Raw genomic sequence first — 14,087 nt, 5'->3', positions numbered from 1 at the left:
CTCAACGCGGAACCAGGAAGAAAGAACACTAGAAAATTTAAATTGTCAAAATCCTATATGACTGCTTATCAGTTCTGATGGTTTTCAAAACGGTTTGAAACTGGACATAGACAAATAGTTGCCAAGGGCATCATCACGTATATATAGAATTGTGAAAAGGTTAATCTCGTAGCAACTTTGAAACAATCAAGATGGCCGACTATGGTCCATTTTTCCTCGATCTGTCTCGAAAGCCAAAAATGAGCGTACACATCGGAGAACCAATGTGAATTTTATATATGAAATTTTACAGTTCTTTAAGAGTGTATAAGAGAATGACCCATGTGATTTGCAAGCTCTCTTATCCAATGTGAATGGCAATTAAATTATTACCAGTGTCGATGAGTTTTGACAAGCTTAATTGCCATCCTAAATTGGTTACTAACATGACAAAAGTGTGGTTTACTAATAATTACTGAGAAAAAAAAAGTTTTCATAACTTCCTATAACTTACTGTCCAATCCATTTGTTAATCAGAAATGTCTAGTCTACTTTGCCCGCAACACGGTAAACAAAGTAATTAAATCTGTTTAACCTCGACCGTGCACACTGGTTGACATTGATGTCAAACTGATATTACTAATTGTAGGTGAATAACCATAGCATTAACATGAGAATCGTGTAATATTATCTGAAAACAAAAATCTCAGAGGAGGCAGCGTTCACGACGTGATACAGCAGCACATGACAAACGCCGGTCACCCACGTGTAACCGTGGACGCTGAACTTACTTTATCGACGTGAACTGTCAAGGGTCTCAATACTTATCACACGTGACAACGGATAGGGCTGGACGCCAACGTGTTTCATGCTGCTCTGATGTAAATCATTTCAATAACATCGAGGCAAGGGGACATCTTGTAAACACCTACAGCCTCCACAATGTAAGGAATTACGTTCACAAGACATCCATCAACTGAATTAAAGATTTTTATCATTTTTATGTGTTTAGAATAAATCATTATCAAGACTCAAAATCGATAGAACGATGGCAAAATATGACAAGAAGAAATATGAGTACAGGGACTTCCAAGAAAGTATGAGAATCAGAAGTATTTGGGTCGTTTGCTTTCTCGACAATATCTTCGATGTAACAGTCAAATCTGAGTAATGAATGACAAGTTCTCAAAACACAGAAACGATAAGTTGGTAAGAAACCACTAGTCACTGCAACAAGTGTCCCCATGCTTTGTCTCCATCAAACTGTATCTCATGATATTGGAACAATCAAATCTATTGCGGTGGTCAGGTGGCGCAGTTGTACCGCACTCGCCTTATACCTTGCCATCCAGAATTCGATTCCCGGAAGACGTGATAAGGAAGTTGGTCACCTGTCCGACCACGTCAGTTTTCCCCGGGTACTCCGGTTTCCTCCTACAGTAAGACGCCTGCGCGCTGCCATCCGGGCCAACAAGGGTGATTAATATTAGCTGATAGTGTGCATCGCAGTGGTTGTTTATATCTTATTATGTAAACATCGCAGCGTTGGGAACAAAATATTGATATCTAGAAACGGGAAACTAATATAATGATATTACCACGCTTAGTATGTACCTTGGAGGGAAAATGTCGTTGTTGGCTTGGATGTAAGTTTCTTGTTTTTATATAAACAGAACACGGTCGTCATTATATTGTTTTAGTAATACTGATGCTGCTTGATTTTTCGCTAATTACTACATAATATATAACTTTTACATTTTAACAGTAAAAAGGGCAAATCAACCATGTTGTAAATGTGATGTAGTTGTATATCACGCATGCGCAGTAATCGTTTATAAATATAAGTTTAAATTTACCTATATGATTTTTTCGTCTTTTGATTTCGTTTATACATCAATATACTAAAATGTGACTTTTTATATAACAAAACTTGGAATAGATCTGTCAGTTTTAGGTATGCGATCATTTGATCTATTATGTATACATCATTATCATTATTATTAAATCATGACAGGATATAACATGAGAACTAATTATGTGTTCTATAAGTTGGACAAAAGCACCACTTACATAAAATTTATATGCATACACACGTAACATAAGACATAAACTACTATTAAAACAATAATGCATTCCACAACTGTACATTGTAGACGACGTAACAAGATATACTGTTCAAGTTTTGATGGTCTGATTTTCAATCACCGTCACAGGATAAATAGAATATAAGATCAGTGTCTTAAAGCAAAAGCTGCATTTTGGCGAGGGTGAAGAAAGGCAAAAACGGCGAGTCTCTACACGTATTGAAAAACTGTACAAATAGTTAATTTATCACTTATCTATCATAGCCACTGTGTACCGATATATATGAAAAGCTATATATCATCAATTTGGGCAGTTAATGAAATCTTATTGTAACATCACAATGCAATAAGAGTATGTACATAGGTAATACAAGAAGTCGACATACCAGTATATTTGTCAGTGACATATTTAAATACATTTCCAGACAGTGGGCTCGGTACCTTTATTGGAGAGACATAAACTGTCTTTAGTTAGCGTACCGGCGGTAATGTAACCAGTTCTATTGTAAAGGACGCTAGAAGAAAAAAGGAAAATTATTTTGAAAACAGTATGTAAGGGCAGTTTCATTTCACCAACTCCGATCGAAACAAAAATAGTGATATTGCCAGGTTCAATGAATTCTACCGCCAATTGAGCAGTAACATAAAACACAATGTAAATACTTGTTAGAGATATAAAAGCTAGTATTTAATTCAACTTTCTGACAAATGTTCACTTTAATAATACATCACTGGTCTAAATGATTGATTCATTTTTATTTGGATTTGGATCACGATCGTGACAAGAATATTGCAGTTTCTTCTGAAACGAATTTATGACCCAAGCGCGACATCGAATTTTCCCTTGGTGATCTGCTCTGCTGGTTCTCGTGAATTCTAAATAGATTGAACTACTAAAAAATGCTCTCTCTTTGGCCAAATGTGCCGCTTACATTTGTTTTCATGAACTTGAAAGGTTTCTAAATCAAAGGAAGACAGTTTAATAAATCTGGTTGTAGGGCATACCAGTGCCGCTTAAGTAAATATCGCTAAATATAGAATTCAATAATAATTTGATTATAACTCTTGTCGTTTTATCATTGCTTTTTGTTTGAATTTACATCTTTTCTGACCTGTCGACATTTAAAGTGTGTTTTTGTTGTAAAAGACGATCGCGCAAGGCCAAAGTATCAAATGATTTCCCAGTGGCCAGATTATTATATTAGCCAGTGACATAATAAAACATATACCAAGGCCGGGAAGATGAAACCAAGTACTGACGAACTTAGGGGGTTGGCTTCGAATCACAAGGAAAACAAGCTTACCTCGAGTGCACAGTTATAGAGAAATCAAGATTTTGAAATAAGATATCGACTTGGAAATAATGTCGCTCAAACCCTCACAGGAAAAAAAAGTGTATTCAAAGTTACGTCACGTCCACCTAGCTCCAATATATTCTAATAATAGCTACAATTTGTTCATGTTTTTCGGAATATGTTCTCATGAAATCCGGTCTTGTGTAGAATTTAGGTCGCCTTACTAGCTTCGGCTGGTGAAAATTTCCCATTCGTGGAGAGGTAGAGAGACCGGCTAGGGACAGAAAGGTCAGCAGTTCGAACCTCAGGAAGGGCAAGATATTGTTTCATTACTCCTTCATATTACAAATTTGGTGTCGTTTCCAGGATTCAAATGCAAGAGGAACGGGAAAATGCACGGTCAGGCTGGGGATTCGAACTTGGGACCCTCTGAACATCACGTTCTACCAATTGAGCTCCCTGGTCGGAGACTATCGACCCAGTCCAGTTCCGCTACATTCCTGTACAAAATAGAACAGAGAATGCAACTGTAGCTCTTCGATGGTTTGGCTCAATTGCCCTCTCTGTTCTATCCTTTTCTGGGTATATGAAGTCCTACAGGTAGGTCTTATTCTGATGGGCGTTCGGAGTAGCCATCCCCAAAACGTTAGATTCTGACTTGTATTACGAGTCCAAACAATAAACTGCAATTAATGGATACTCTGTAGTTTTATTTGTGTCTTGTTTACTTCCTGTTTATCTTCAATAAACTATTCTAAATGTAATAAATGTGGTGATTACTTTTGTCATATAGCCACGTGGAACTCCATTTTAGTACCTGGGTATAACTAGCTGGTGACGGAGTCTACCTTCCCACACACGTCTCTGATATCGCTCTTGTATCTACTCTTGTATCTGGAATCTACTCTTGTATCTGGAATCTACTCTTGTATCCAGAGACTATTCAGAAATGCATCGCTGTACCTGGTGTCTGATCTTATATCTTCAATCGCTTTCGTCTCTGGAATCTATTCTTGTATCCAAAATCCGTCCTTGTATCTAGTGTTTATACAATATATGGTATTACTCTTGTATCCGGAATCTGTTTTCCTGTATATGGAATCCGCTGTTGTACCTGCAGTCTGATGGGGTATCCGGGATCTGTCCTGATATTTATGCGGAATCTGTCCTGGTATTTATCCGGAATTTATCCTGGTATTTATCCGGAATCTGTTCTAGTATTTATCCGGAATCTGTTCTAGTATTTATCCGGAATCTGCTCTAGTATTTGAAATCTATGTTTGTAGAGAGAATCTGTTCGTGGAGGTGGACTCCTCTGATGCACATGTTCTTGTTGTTTCGCATGTATCCTACTGTGTTTTTCTGTTAATAAATCTAGAAAGATGTTCAAATGTAGCCTGGTAGGAGACAATATTTGGGTGTGGACTTCAGTTGTAAATGTTGACATTGATATCAGGGTCTTAAACATGTGGTAATAAGACACACGTGCCGGGTGTAGTTTGTGTGACAGTAAGGGTTTAACATCACTAAACCGTGGTTTTATATCAAGGTATAGCACAACTCGTATAACAATATAAAAACACGTTATAAACGAATCGTGTTCAAAGAAAAGGTAAATGAATCTAGAAAGGAAAATCTGAATTACCAAATTACCAAACAACATTTGTATCGTCACCAACAACCCGACTCCTGTATCCTAGTGACTACCACTAGACAATTCCTGTATCCTAGTGACCACCACTAGACAATTCCTGTATCCAAGTGACCACCACAACCCGACTCCTGTATCCTAGTAACCACCACAACACAGTTCCTGTATCCTAGTGACCACCACTAGACACCTCCTGTATCCTAGTGACCACCACAACACAGTTCCTGTATCCTAGTGACCACCACTACCCGACTCCTGTATCCTAGTGACCACCACTACCCGACTCCTGTATCCTAGTGACCACCACAACACAGTTCCTGTATCCTAGTGACCACCACAAGAAAACTCCTGTATCCTAGTGACCACCACTAGACAATTCCTGTATCCTAGTGACCACCACAACACAATACCTGTATCCTAGTAACCATCACTTGACAATTCATATATCCTAGTGACCAACAACAACACAGTTCCTGTATCCTAGTTACCAACAACAACACCATTTCTGTATCCTAGTGATCACCACTTGACAATTCCTGTATCCTTGTAACCATCACTTGACAATTCATGTATCCTACTGACCAACGACAACACAATTCCTGTATCCTAGTGACCACCACTAGACAATTCCTGTATTCTAGTGACCACCACAACATAATTCCTGTATCCAAGTGATCACAACTAGACAATTCATTTATCCTAGTGACCATCACTTGACAATTCCTGTATCCTAGTGACCAACAACAACACCATTCCTGTATCCTTGTGACCATCACTAGACAATTCATGTATCCTAGTGACCAACACTTGACAATTCATGTATCCTAGTGACCAACAACAACACAGTTCCTGTATCCTAGTGACCAACAACAACACCATTCCTGTATTATAGTGACCACCACAAGACAACACATGTATTCTAGTGACCAGCACAACACAATTCCTGTATTCTAGTGACCACCACAACACAACATATGTATTCTAGTGACCAGCACAACACAAGTCCTGTATCCTTGTGACCAACACAGCACAATTCCTGTATCCTAGTGACCACTACAACACAATTCCTGTATCCTTGTGACCAACAACAACACAATTCTTGTATCCTATTGACCAACAACAACACAATTCCTGTATCCTTGTGACCACCACAACGCAACACCGTATCTCAATGACCAACACAACACAGCTCCTCTATTCTTGTGACAAAAACAACACAACACTGTATCTCAGTGACCAACACAACACAACTCCTGTATTCTGGTGACCAACACAGCACAACACCGATTCTCAGTGACCAACACAACATAACACCTCTATTCTGGTGACAAACACAACACAACACCGTATCTTAGTGACCAAGACAACACAACTTCTCTGTTCTTGTTATAAAATCAACACAACACCGTATCTCAGTGACCAACACAACAAAACTCCTGTATTCTGTTGACAAACACACCACAACACCGTATCTCAGTGACCAAAACTTCACAACTCCTGTATTCTGGTGACGAACACAACACAACACCGTATCTCAGTGACAAACACAACACAAGTCCTGTATTCTGGTGACAAACACAACACAACACCGTATCTCAGTGACAAACACAACACAACACCGTATCTCAGTGACAAACACAACACAACACCGTATCTCAGTGACAAACACAACACAAGTCCTGTATCACTGTGAGCAACACAACACCGTATCCCAGTGACCAACACAACACAAGTCCTGTTTCCTTGTGACTAACCCAACATAACACCTCTATTCTGGTGACAAACACAACACAACACCGTATCTTAGTGACCAAGACAACACAACTTCTCTGTTCTTGTTATAAAATCAACACAACACCGTATCTCAGTGACCAACACAACAAAACTCCTGTATTCTGTTGACAAACACACCACAACACCGTATCTCAGTGACCAAAACTTCACAACTCCTGTATTCTGGTGACGAACACAACACAACACCGTATCTCAGTGACAAACACAACACAAGTCCTGTATTCTGGTGACAAACACAACACAACACCGTATCTCAGTGACAAACACAACACAACACCGTATCTCAGTGACAAACACAACACAACACCGTATCTCAGTGACAAACACAACACAAGTCCTGTATCACTGTGAGCAACACAACACCGTATCCCAGTGACCAACACAACACAAGTCCTGTTTCCTTGTGACTAACCCAACACAACATTTGTATCCTACTGACGAGTACAATCAACAAGAAAATGTCGATGTATTTACAAATTCTTACTTCGATTCAACGAGGGAAAAGTACCGAGTAAGGAACATTCAAATGAAGATACACGACAAAGAACGTAAAGAAGGGATAAGTGTCTTCAGCTTCCTTTATGAGGATAGCTTAACTTGAAATGTAACGGTTGTAAATCTTTGTGTTTGAGATCAAGTCAATATTATGACCAAAATGGCATTGATTCGTAAGGAACAACAACACTTCAACTAATTGTGAAATACACATTCATACACGTGTGTCTCAATGCCTTACACATATCTCTACACATTGAGTCAAGAGTCAAACACATGTTTATACCATATGTCACAGTGACATTCACACGTCTATACCTTGTGTCACAGTGACATTAACACGTCTATACCTTGTCACAGTGACATTCGCACGTCTATACCTTGTGTCACAGTGACATTCGCACGTCTATCACTGGTGTCACAGTGACATTCGCACGTCTATCCCTGGTGTCACAGTGACATTCGCACGTCTATACCTTGTGTCACAGTGACATTCATACGTCTATACCTTGTGTCACAGTGATAAACCAACGTCTATGTGTTGAATCACAGTGACATTCGCACGTCTATACCTTGTGTTACAGTGACATTCGCACGTCTACACCTTGTGTTACAGTGACATTAACACGTCTATACATTGTGTCACAGTGACAAACAATAGTCTATATGTTCAGTCACAGTGACATTCACACGTCTATACCTTGTGTCACAGTGACATTAACACGTCTATACCTTGTCACAGTGACATTCGCACGTCTATACCTTGTGTCACAGTGACATTCGCACGTCTATCACTGGTGTCACAGTGACATTCGCACGTCTATCCCTGGTGTCACAGTGACATTCGCACGTCTATACCTTGTGTCACAGTGACATTCATACGTCTATACCTTGTGTCACAGTGATAAACCAACGTCTATGTGTTGAATCACAGTGACATTCGCACGTCTATACCTTGTGTTACAGTGACATTCGCACGTCTACACCTTGTGTTACAGTGACATTAACACGTCTATACATTGTGTCACAGTGACAAACAATAGTCTATATGTTCAGTCACAGTGACATTTACACGTCTATCCTTGTGTCAAAGTGACATTAATTCGTCTATACATTGTGTCACAGTGACATTCACACGCCTATATCTTGTGTTACAGTGACATTCGCACGTCTATCACTGGTGTCACAGTGACATTCACACGTCTATACATTGCGTCATAGTGACATTAACACGTCTATACCTTGCGTCACAGTGACATTCACACGTCTATACCTTGTGTCACAGTGACATTCACACGTCTATACCTTGTCAAAGTGACATTCGCACGTCTATCCCTGGTGTCACAGTGACATTCGCACGTCTATACCATGTGTCACAGTGACATTCGCACGTCTATACCATGTGTCACAGTGACATTAACACGTCTATACCTTGTGTCACAGTGACATTCGCACGCCTATACATTGTGTCACAGTGACATTCACACGTCTATACATTGTGTCACAGTGACATTCGCACGTCTGTACCATGTGTCACAGTGACATAAACACGTCTATACCATGTGTCACAGTGACATAAACACGTCTATACCATGTGTCACAGTGACATAAACACGTCTATACCATGTGTCCCAGTATCATACACAGATCTCTATCTTGTGTCACCGAGACGTAAACACTCGACCTTGTGTCACAGTGACATAAACACTTTAACTTGTGTCACCGAGACATACACACTCTATCTTCTCTCACAGTGACATACACAGATCTCTAACTTGTGTGACAGATACATGTGTTTATGCTTTATCACACATTGACACAACTAATGTTTGTTTATAAACATGTTACCTGTGTTGATGGCGTCTGCTCGATGTTTCAATTCCTTCTGTTCGAGTATACAGAGATACAGTGTCCCGAAGGCGTAATGAAATCCATTGCACAAAATGTTTACCAAGGTGGCGGCCCCTGTTACCACCCAGCCCCAACCGCCGTCGGGAAAGAAATCTCCGAAATCTATCCGAGTCGTTGTCTTGTGGTCGGGGTCGAAACCGTCTTTCCGGGGCTGGGTTTTCATGGTTATGGAGACGCCACTGATGCTCTCCCTTGTGGCAGGGTTAAAAGGGATGCATTTGACTCCTTCGCTACTGGTGCCGCTCTCACTACTGCTGTGGCGATATAAAGAAGAAGATACCCTTGTTATATCGGCTGATTGTGGCTCGCCTGGTGTGCTAGCTTGCATTATATAACCGATCTCTCACAAACAGCCAACGTTTCGTCGTCAGAATACATGCAATCATGGATACAGCCGCTGGTGCTGGTAGCGATGCTGGAAAATCCATACGACACTTTAATTCACTGCTGCCAATGCTTTGTGATGAAGATGACGATGATGATAATGATGATGACGCACAGTATCTACCACACACACATTATGTCTATACGTCTGCGACGTATATGCGATATTTCCTCGTTATAACGAGACTAGTCTCTCGATCCGTCTTTGGCTCACATCCCTCCTGTCGCCAGTCACACCGTTCCGCAACCCCACGATGTGACACGGTGTCGTATTAATAGGTGTAAAATTACATGATATTTTACGGGGATTTACATTGGCAGTCGTGTGGAGAGATCGATCGGCTGGTATATATGGTGGCCGTGCTGTACCGGTGTGCACACAAGTAGTGGCGACGGACGGGCCTCGTACAACACACAATAGCCTGTGCGCCACTGGTAGTTAGCAAAGCACGTTGGTTGTCATGGTAACGTGACGTAGACAAATTGCAATATATGAGACTCACATAGACAGCTTCTGGCTACAATGAGCACGTGTGGCGCGACAACTCGTACGGCTGCTGAAGCTGAATCTGTACCTGTCACATGGCATAAGGGACACAACTCTTACATGTATACAGACGCTGCAGAAGCTAGTATGGAGACGCTGTCTTGATTCCAGCTATATTTCCCGCTGGTAGCAACATGTCGTCTAGATCTGATATGAGCGGAACAAGAACCAAAAAGTGCTGACAATATGTCTCTGTAGATCTGACAAGTAGACAATAACGTCTGAAATAGATGCTGTCACTAGTTCTCCAAACTAACTTTCATGATGAATCCAAGCAGTTCCATAAAAACGAGTCATGCGGTCAATTCCTCTAGAACAGTGCCAACAATACACTACCAATGCAAAATTTAACAAGAGATGTATATTTTTTATTGAAGCTTGTAACAGAAAATAATAGTTATTCTCAATCAAATGCGCATTTTCATATCTCTCCAACATTTCACTTTTATGATATAATAGGACATCCGGTTCTTAAAACCATTACCGTGACAAGATTTTGTATCACTTCATTTCATATGTCTATTCATAATATCAGTTTCAGCATTTTATCATCAACATTGATTTGAGTTATGTTTATAATTTGAACTAAAGTGGATTTAATTTGTCTTTAAATGGGTTTTCATCACCATATATGTATTTTGAAATTTTACAAATCTTGACAACTGCATTGTCCATCCAATTAATTAATTAGTTCACGGTTATGTTCGGTGTTAATGAGCCTTTGTAAAAATCTCCATCGGAAGTCCCTACATTTCCTATCTACTATTGAAGATTGAATGAATTTCCAAATAGGCCTATATTTCCAATGGATAATGTGAATATCGAAGTGGTCATCCAACTTTTACATGTTTTGTTTTTTGTACATTTGCAAAAAAAGATCGTTTGAATGTATTTGTTTTGTTTTGTGTTTTGGGGTTGGGGTTTTTTTTCATGGGAAAAGAAAATTCGTTGAACGTTTTCTTTTATTTCAGTGATCAAATATTTTTTTTATAAATTGCTTAAAAATCTTCAGTTATCATGGAGCTATTCACGTTATCATTATTTTCGATTTTAAGAGCTTGTACCTTGAAATTGACTCGGAATAATAGACTCTACAGAGACAATATGGACTCATTCCAGATTTAGTAACCATTTTAATATAACCTCATTTGGTGCATTCAAAATTTCGGTAATTGTGTAAAATTGACATTACAATTAAAATGGTAAATGGAACTATGATAAGAGAATCAGGAGAACGAAAATGAGCTATTATCTAACAGAATGAATATTGACAGTGACTTCACTCGATTTAGGGATATTCATGAGATATATATTAATCCTTGCCTAATGTTACGTACACCTAAATACCACAAGACTGTATATATGTAAAATGTTGACGTGTCTACCACATCAACAGCCACAGCTCTGACAACGGCCATGTTTGATACAATTAGACACGTCATTACCTTCAGTACATCTGCTTTTCTCCTTAAAGACACTTTTATGACAAAGATAGTAGACTGTTATGACATGTAAGCATATGTCCTCCTATCGGGATTACCATAGGAAGAATGTGTAGATACTTTTAAGAGAAGACGTTTATGCTTCGAACGCGATGTTGTCAATGCGGAATTTTTCATTGTGGGTTTTTCCTCGTGACAGGTGCCAACATATATTTCAGTTTAAAAAATCCAACTGATAGAGCTAATATTAGTACTGTAAGACAAATATGTTCTGGATAACCTTTTGTATCCTATGTAAATACTCATACTCTCATTATTGAGGAATAAAGGTTGTTTTCTATAACCACCCGGATCGGAAACGAGGACAAGACATCGGCCACATATCTCAATCTTTTCTTAACTAAATATTGAATTTCTAATGTAATCTAATGATAGATTCCTGGTACAAGACATTCTTCTACGTCAGCATCTTTTCTTAAGATGATATTTAATTATTAATGAAATATGGTAAAAGATTTTTAATGGAGGATTTGCATCCTCTATACCAGACTAAAAAAACATAGTAATTTGCTATAAAGATGAAAGTTAATTGCAACGACACTACACAGTCCATAGATTTATTTGACCTTATTTTATAAAGCAGTGTGTTTCCCGTGTTTATCCAGTTCAGTTTTGAAATATTTTAAACTATTGGCATATACTACGTTTTCTGGTAAGGAATTCCCCAGTTTTGTAAATCTTTGTAGAAAGCTATATGGTCTGTTCTTTATTGTACGCTGAAAAGGACTTTTTTTCAATTTCCACTCTTTCTAGTTCTTTCCAGTAACTTTTTGAACGTAAATTCCATGGGTCATTTTGTGTAGTTCAATCATATCTCCTCGTAGCAAGTTACTTTTCCAATCAGTCACAATACTGAACATGGAATCTTTCGTAAACATTTTTCAGCTACCTTTACGCTTGTCGTCGTCTTTCTGATATCCTTTTAGAGGAATTTGAGGTACACCTCTCAGGCAAAGACCTCTGTTACAAAAGCAATGCTAAAAATAACCGAAATAATTTCTCACCGTATTCTTTATCTCTTTTTCTTTTTACCGACTCGTTGTGTGGTGATCACCAATAGCTTTTAGATTTTCTGTTTATTTATAGCCAGATTATCTTCGGGTCTTCCTTTGATATTTTCATCTTCACATTTATTACGTAGAAATTGTACAGGGTTTTTTTCGTTTCATTTGATGCTTTTCTTTGGTTTTTATTGCCCAAGTACGCTCTAGAGAGTTCTTCAGATTTCTTTCCAACTTGAAAGTGTTTGTTTGCATATATTTATCTTCAATGTCTATTAAAATCTTTCGTAATAATAACCACTTGGCATTTACGTTCTTATCAAACTAATATCCCGATCTCTACTGCTAGTATTATCGGCAATTTTCAACGAACTGGCTTTCCATCTACCCGCTGTTTCACCGGGTCAGCTCAGAGACGTAAATAGCACATGTATTATACGTCAGCCTTTACCTTTACGAATTGTAATTGTTTAACTTCAATTCTGTTTCAGCCATGAAACAGTATAGTGCGCTCGTTTTAGTAGGGACAGGGACGTAGTAGGGACGTAGGCCTATACGTTCCTGGTTTTAGGAATTGTCTATACAAATTATCCACCGACCCGGATCCATATTGTAGGCAGTAAGTTTATGATCTGGATAGTTAAACTACAGTATATACCTGAACCATTTTTAAAAAATGTCATAGCAATACCCCGGCTACATAAAATAGTTTTTCTTTAGTTATAGTACATAGGATCACTACCAAAATACAATATATTTGTGAGTTTTCAATACATGTTTGTGTTCACCCACAGGGTACCAACGACCTAGAGTTATCGTACTTGTGTACACGTCATAACTATTATGGGATGGAATTACTCCCAGGGATTGTAGACTCGGGCACTCTGAATAACTTGAGAAAATCAGAAGAGGATAGCTATCTTACAACCACGTAAGCTTGTATATCATTTTTGGATATTTATGTTGTCATCTATTTGTAACAAGAATAATTTGAATCGGTGACAAAAATAAGCTCGACCCTTGCATTCTGCCCGAATACTGCTCCGTGCTTTCTCATTTGCATAATTTATTCTGAAAATCACATTGATTTCACCAATGTTTGATGTTATCTACTTAATTATTATGGTCAAACTTCACATAATAATGTGCTTAATTGACTTATAGACTTCCAGGAAAACCTACTTGTTTTTAGATATTTGAAATACTATACCACCGATTATTACTGAGTTGCCGCGGTCTTATTGGACGCAGGCGCCATTTTCGAAATCGTAGTGTTTGAGGTTGTTAGGCTTAGTTGTCGGAACCCAAATCAAATTAAGTCATTATTTTTTAAAGTACAAGAAACCGTATGGGGAAATGCAGAATGCTATGAACTCCAAGTTCGAAAGATGTCCTATTGATAGCTGTAGACCCCCTTGAAATGTTTCTTGTTTACTTCAGTTTC

General features: G+C 38.7%; 2 protein-coding genes across 2 annotated transcripts in view; one reads left to right on the top strand and one right to left on the bottom strand.

The window, feature by feature from the left end:
* Nucleotides 1-9,960, bottom strand: part of LOC132550249 (monocarboxylate transporter 2-like) — a 34,883-nt gene extending 24,923 nt beyond the window's left edge. Inside the window, exon 1 of the mRNA XM_060214293.1 lies at nt 9,147-9,960. Within this exon, the coding sequence (XP_060070276.1) occupies nt 9,147-9,537 (391 nt within the window). The 5' untranslated portion in view covers nt 9,538-9,960. The remainder of the gene's footprint in view (nt 1-9,146) is intronic.
* Nucleotides 9,961-13,510: 3,550 nt separating this feature from the next.
* Nucleotides 13,511-14,087, top strand: part of LOC132550246 (uncharacterized) — a 109,818-nt gene continuing 109,241 nt past the window's right edge. The window contains exon 1 of the mRNA XM_060214285.1: nt 13,511-13,574. The gene's annotated coding sequence lies outside the window, so the exon portion shown is untranslated. The remainder of the gene's footprint in view (nt 13,575-14,087) is intronic.

The sequence above is a fragment of the Ylistrum balloti genome, unplaced genomic scaffold, assembly GCF_031769215.1.
Source record: "Ylistrum balloti isolate Yb309-2 unplaced genomic scaffold, AGI_CSIRO_Ybal_v1 Utg370114, whole genome shotgun sequence".
NCBI lineage: Eukaryota > Metazoa > Mollusca > Bivalvia > Pectinida > Pectinidae > Ylistrum > Ylistrum balloti.
This window is presented reverse-complemented; position numbering and strand designations above follow the sequence as displayed.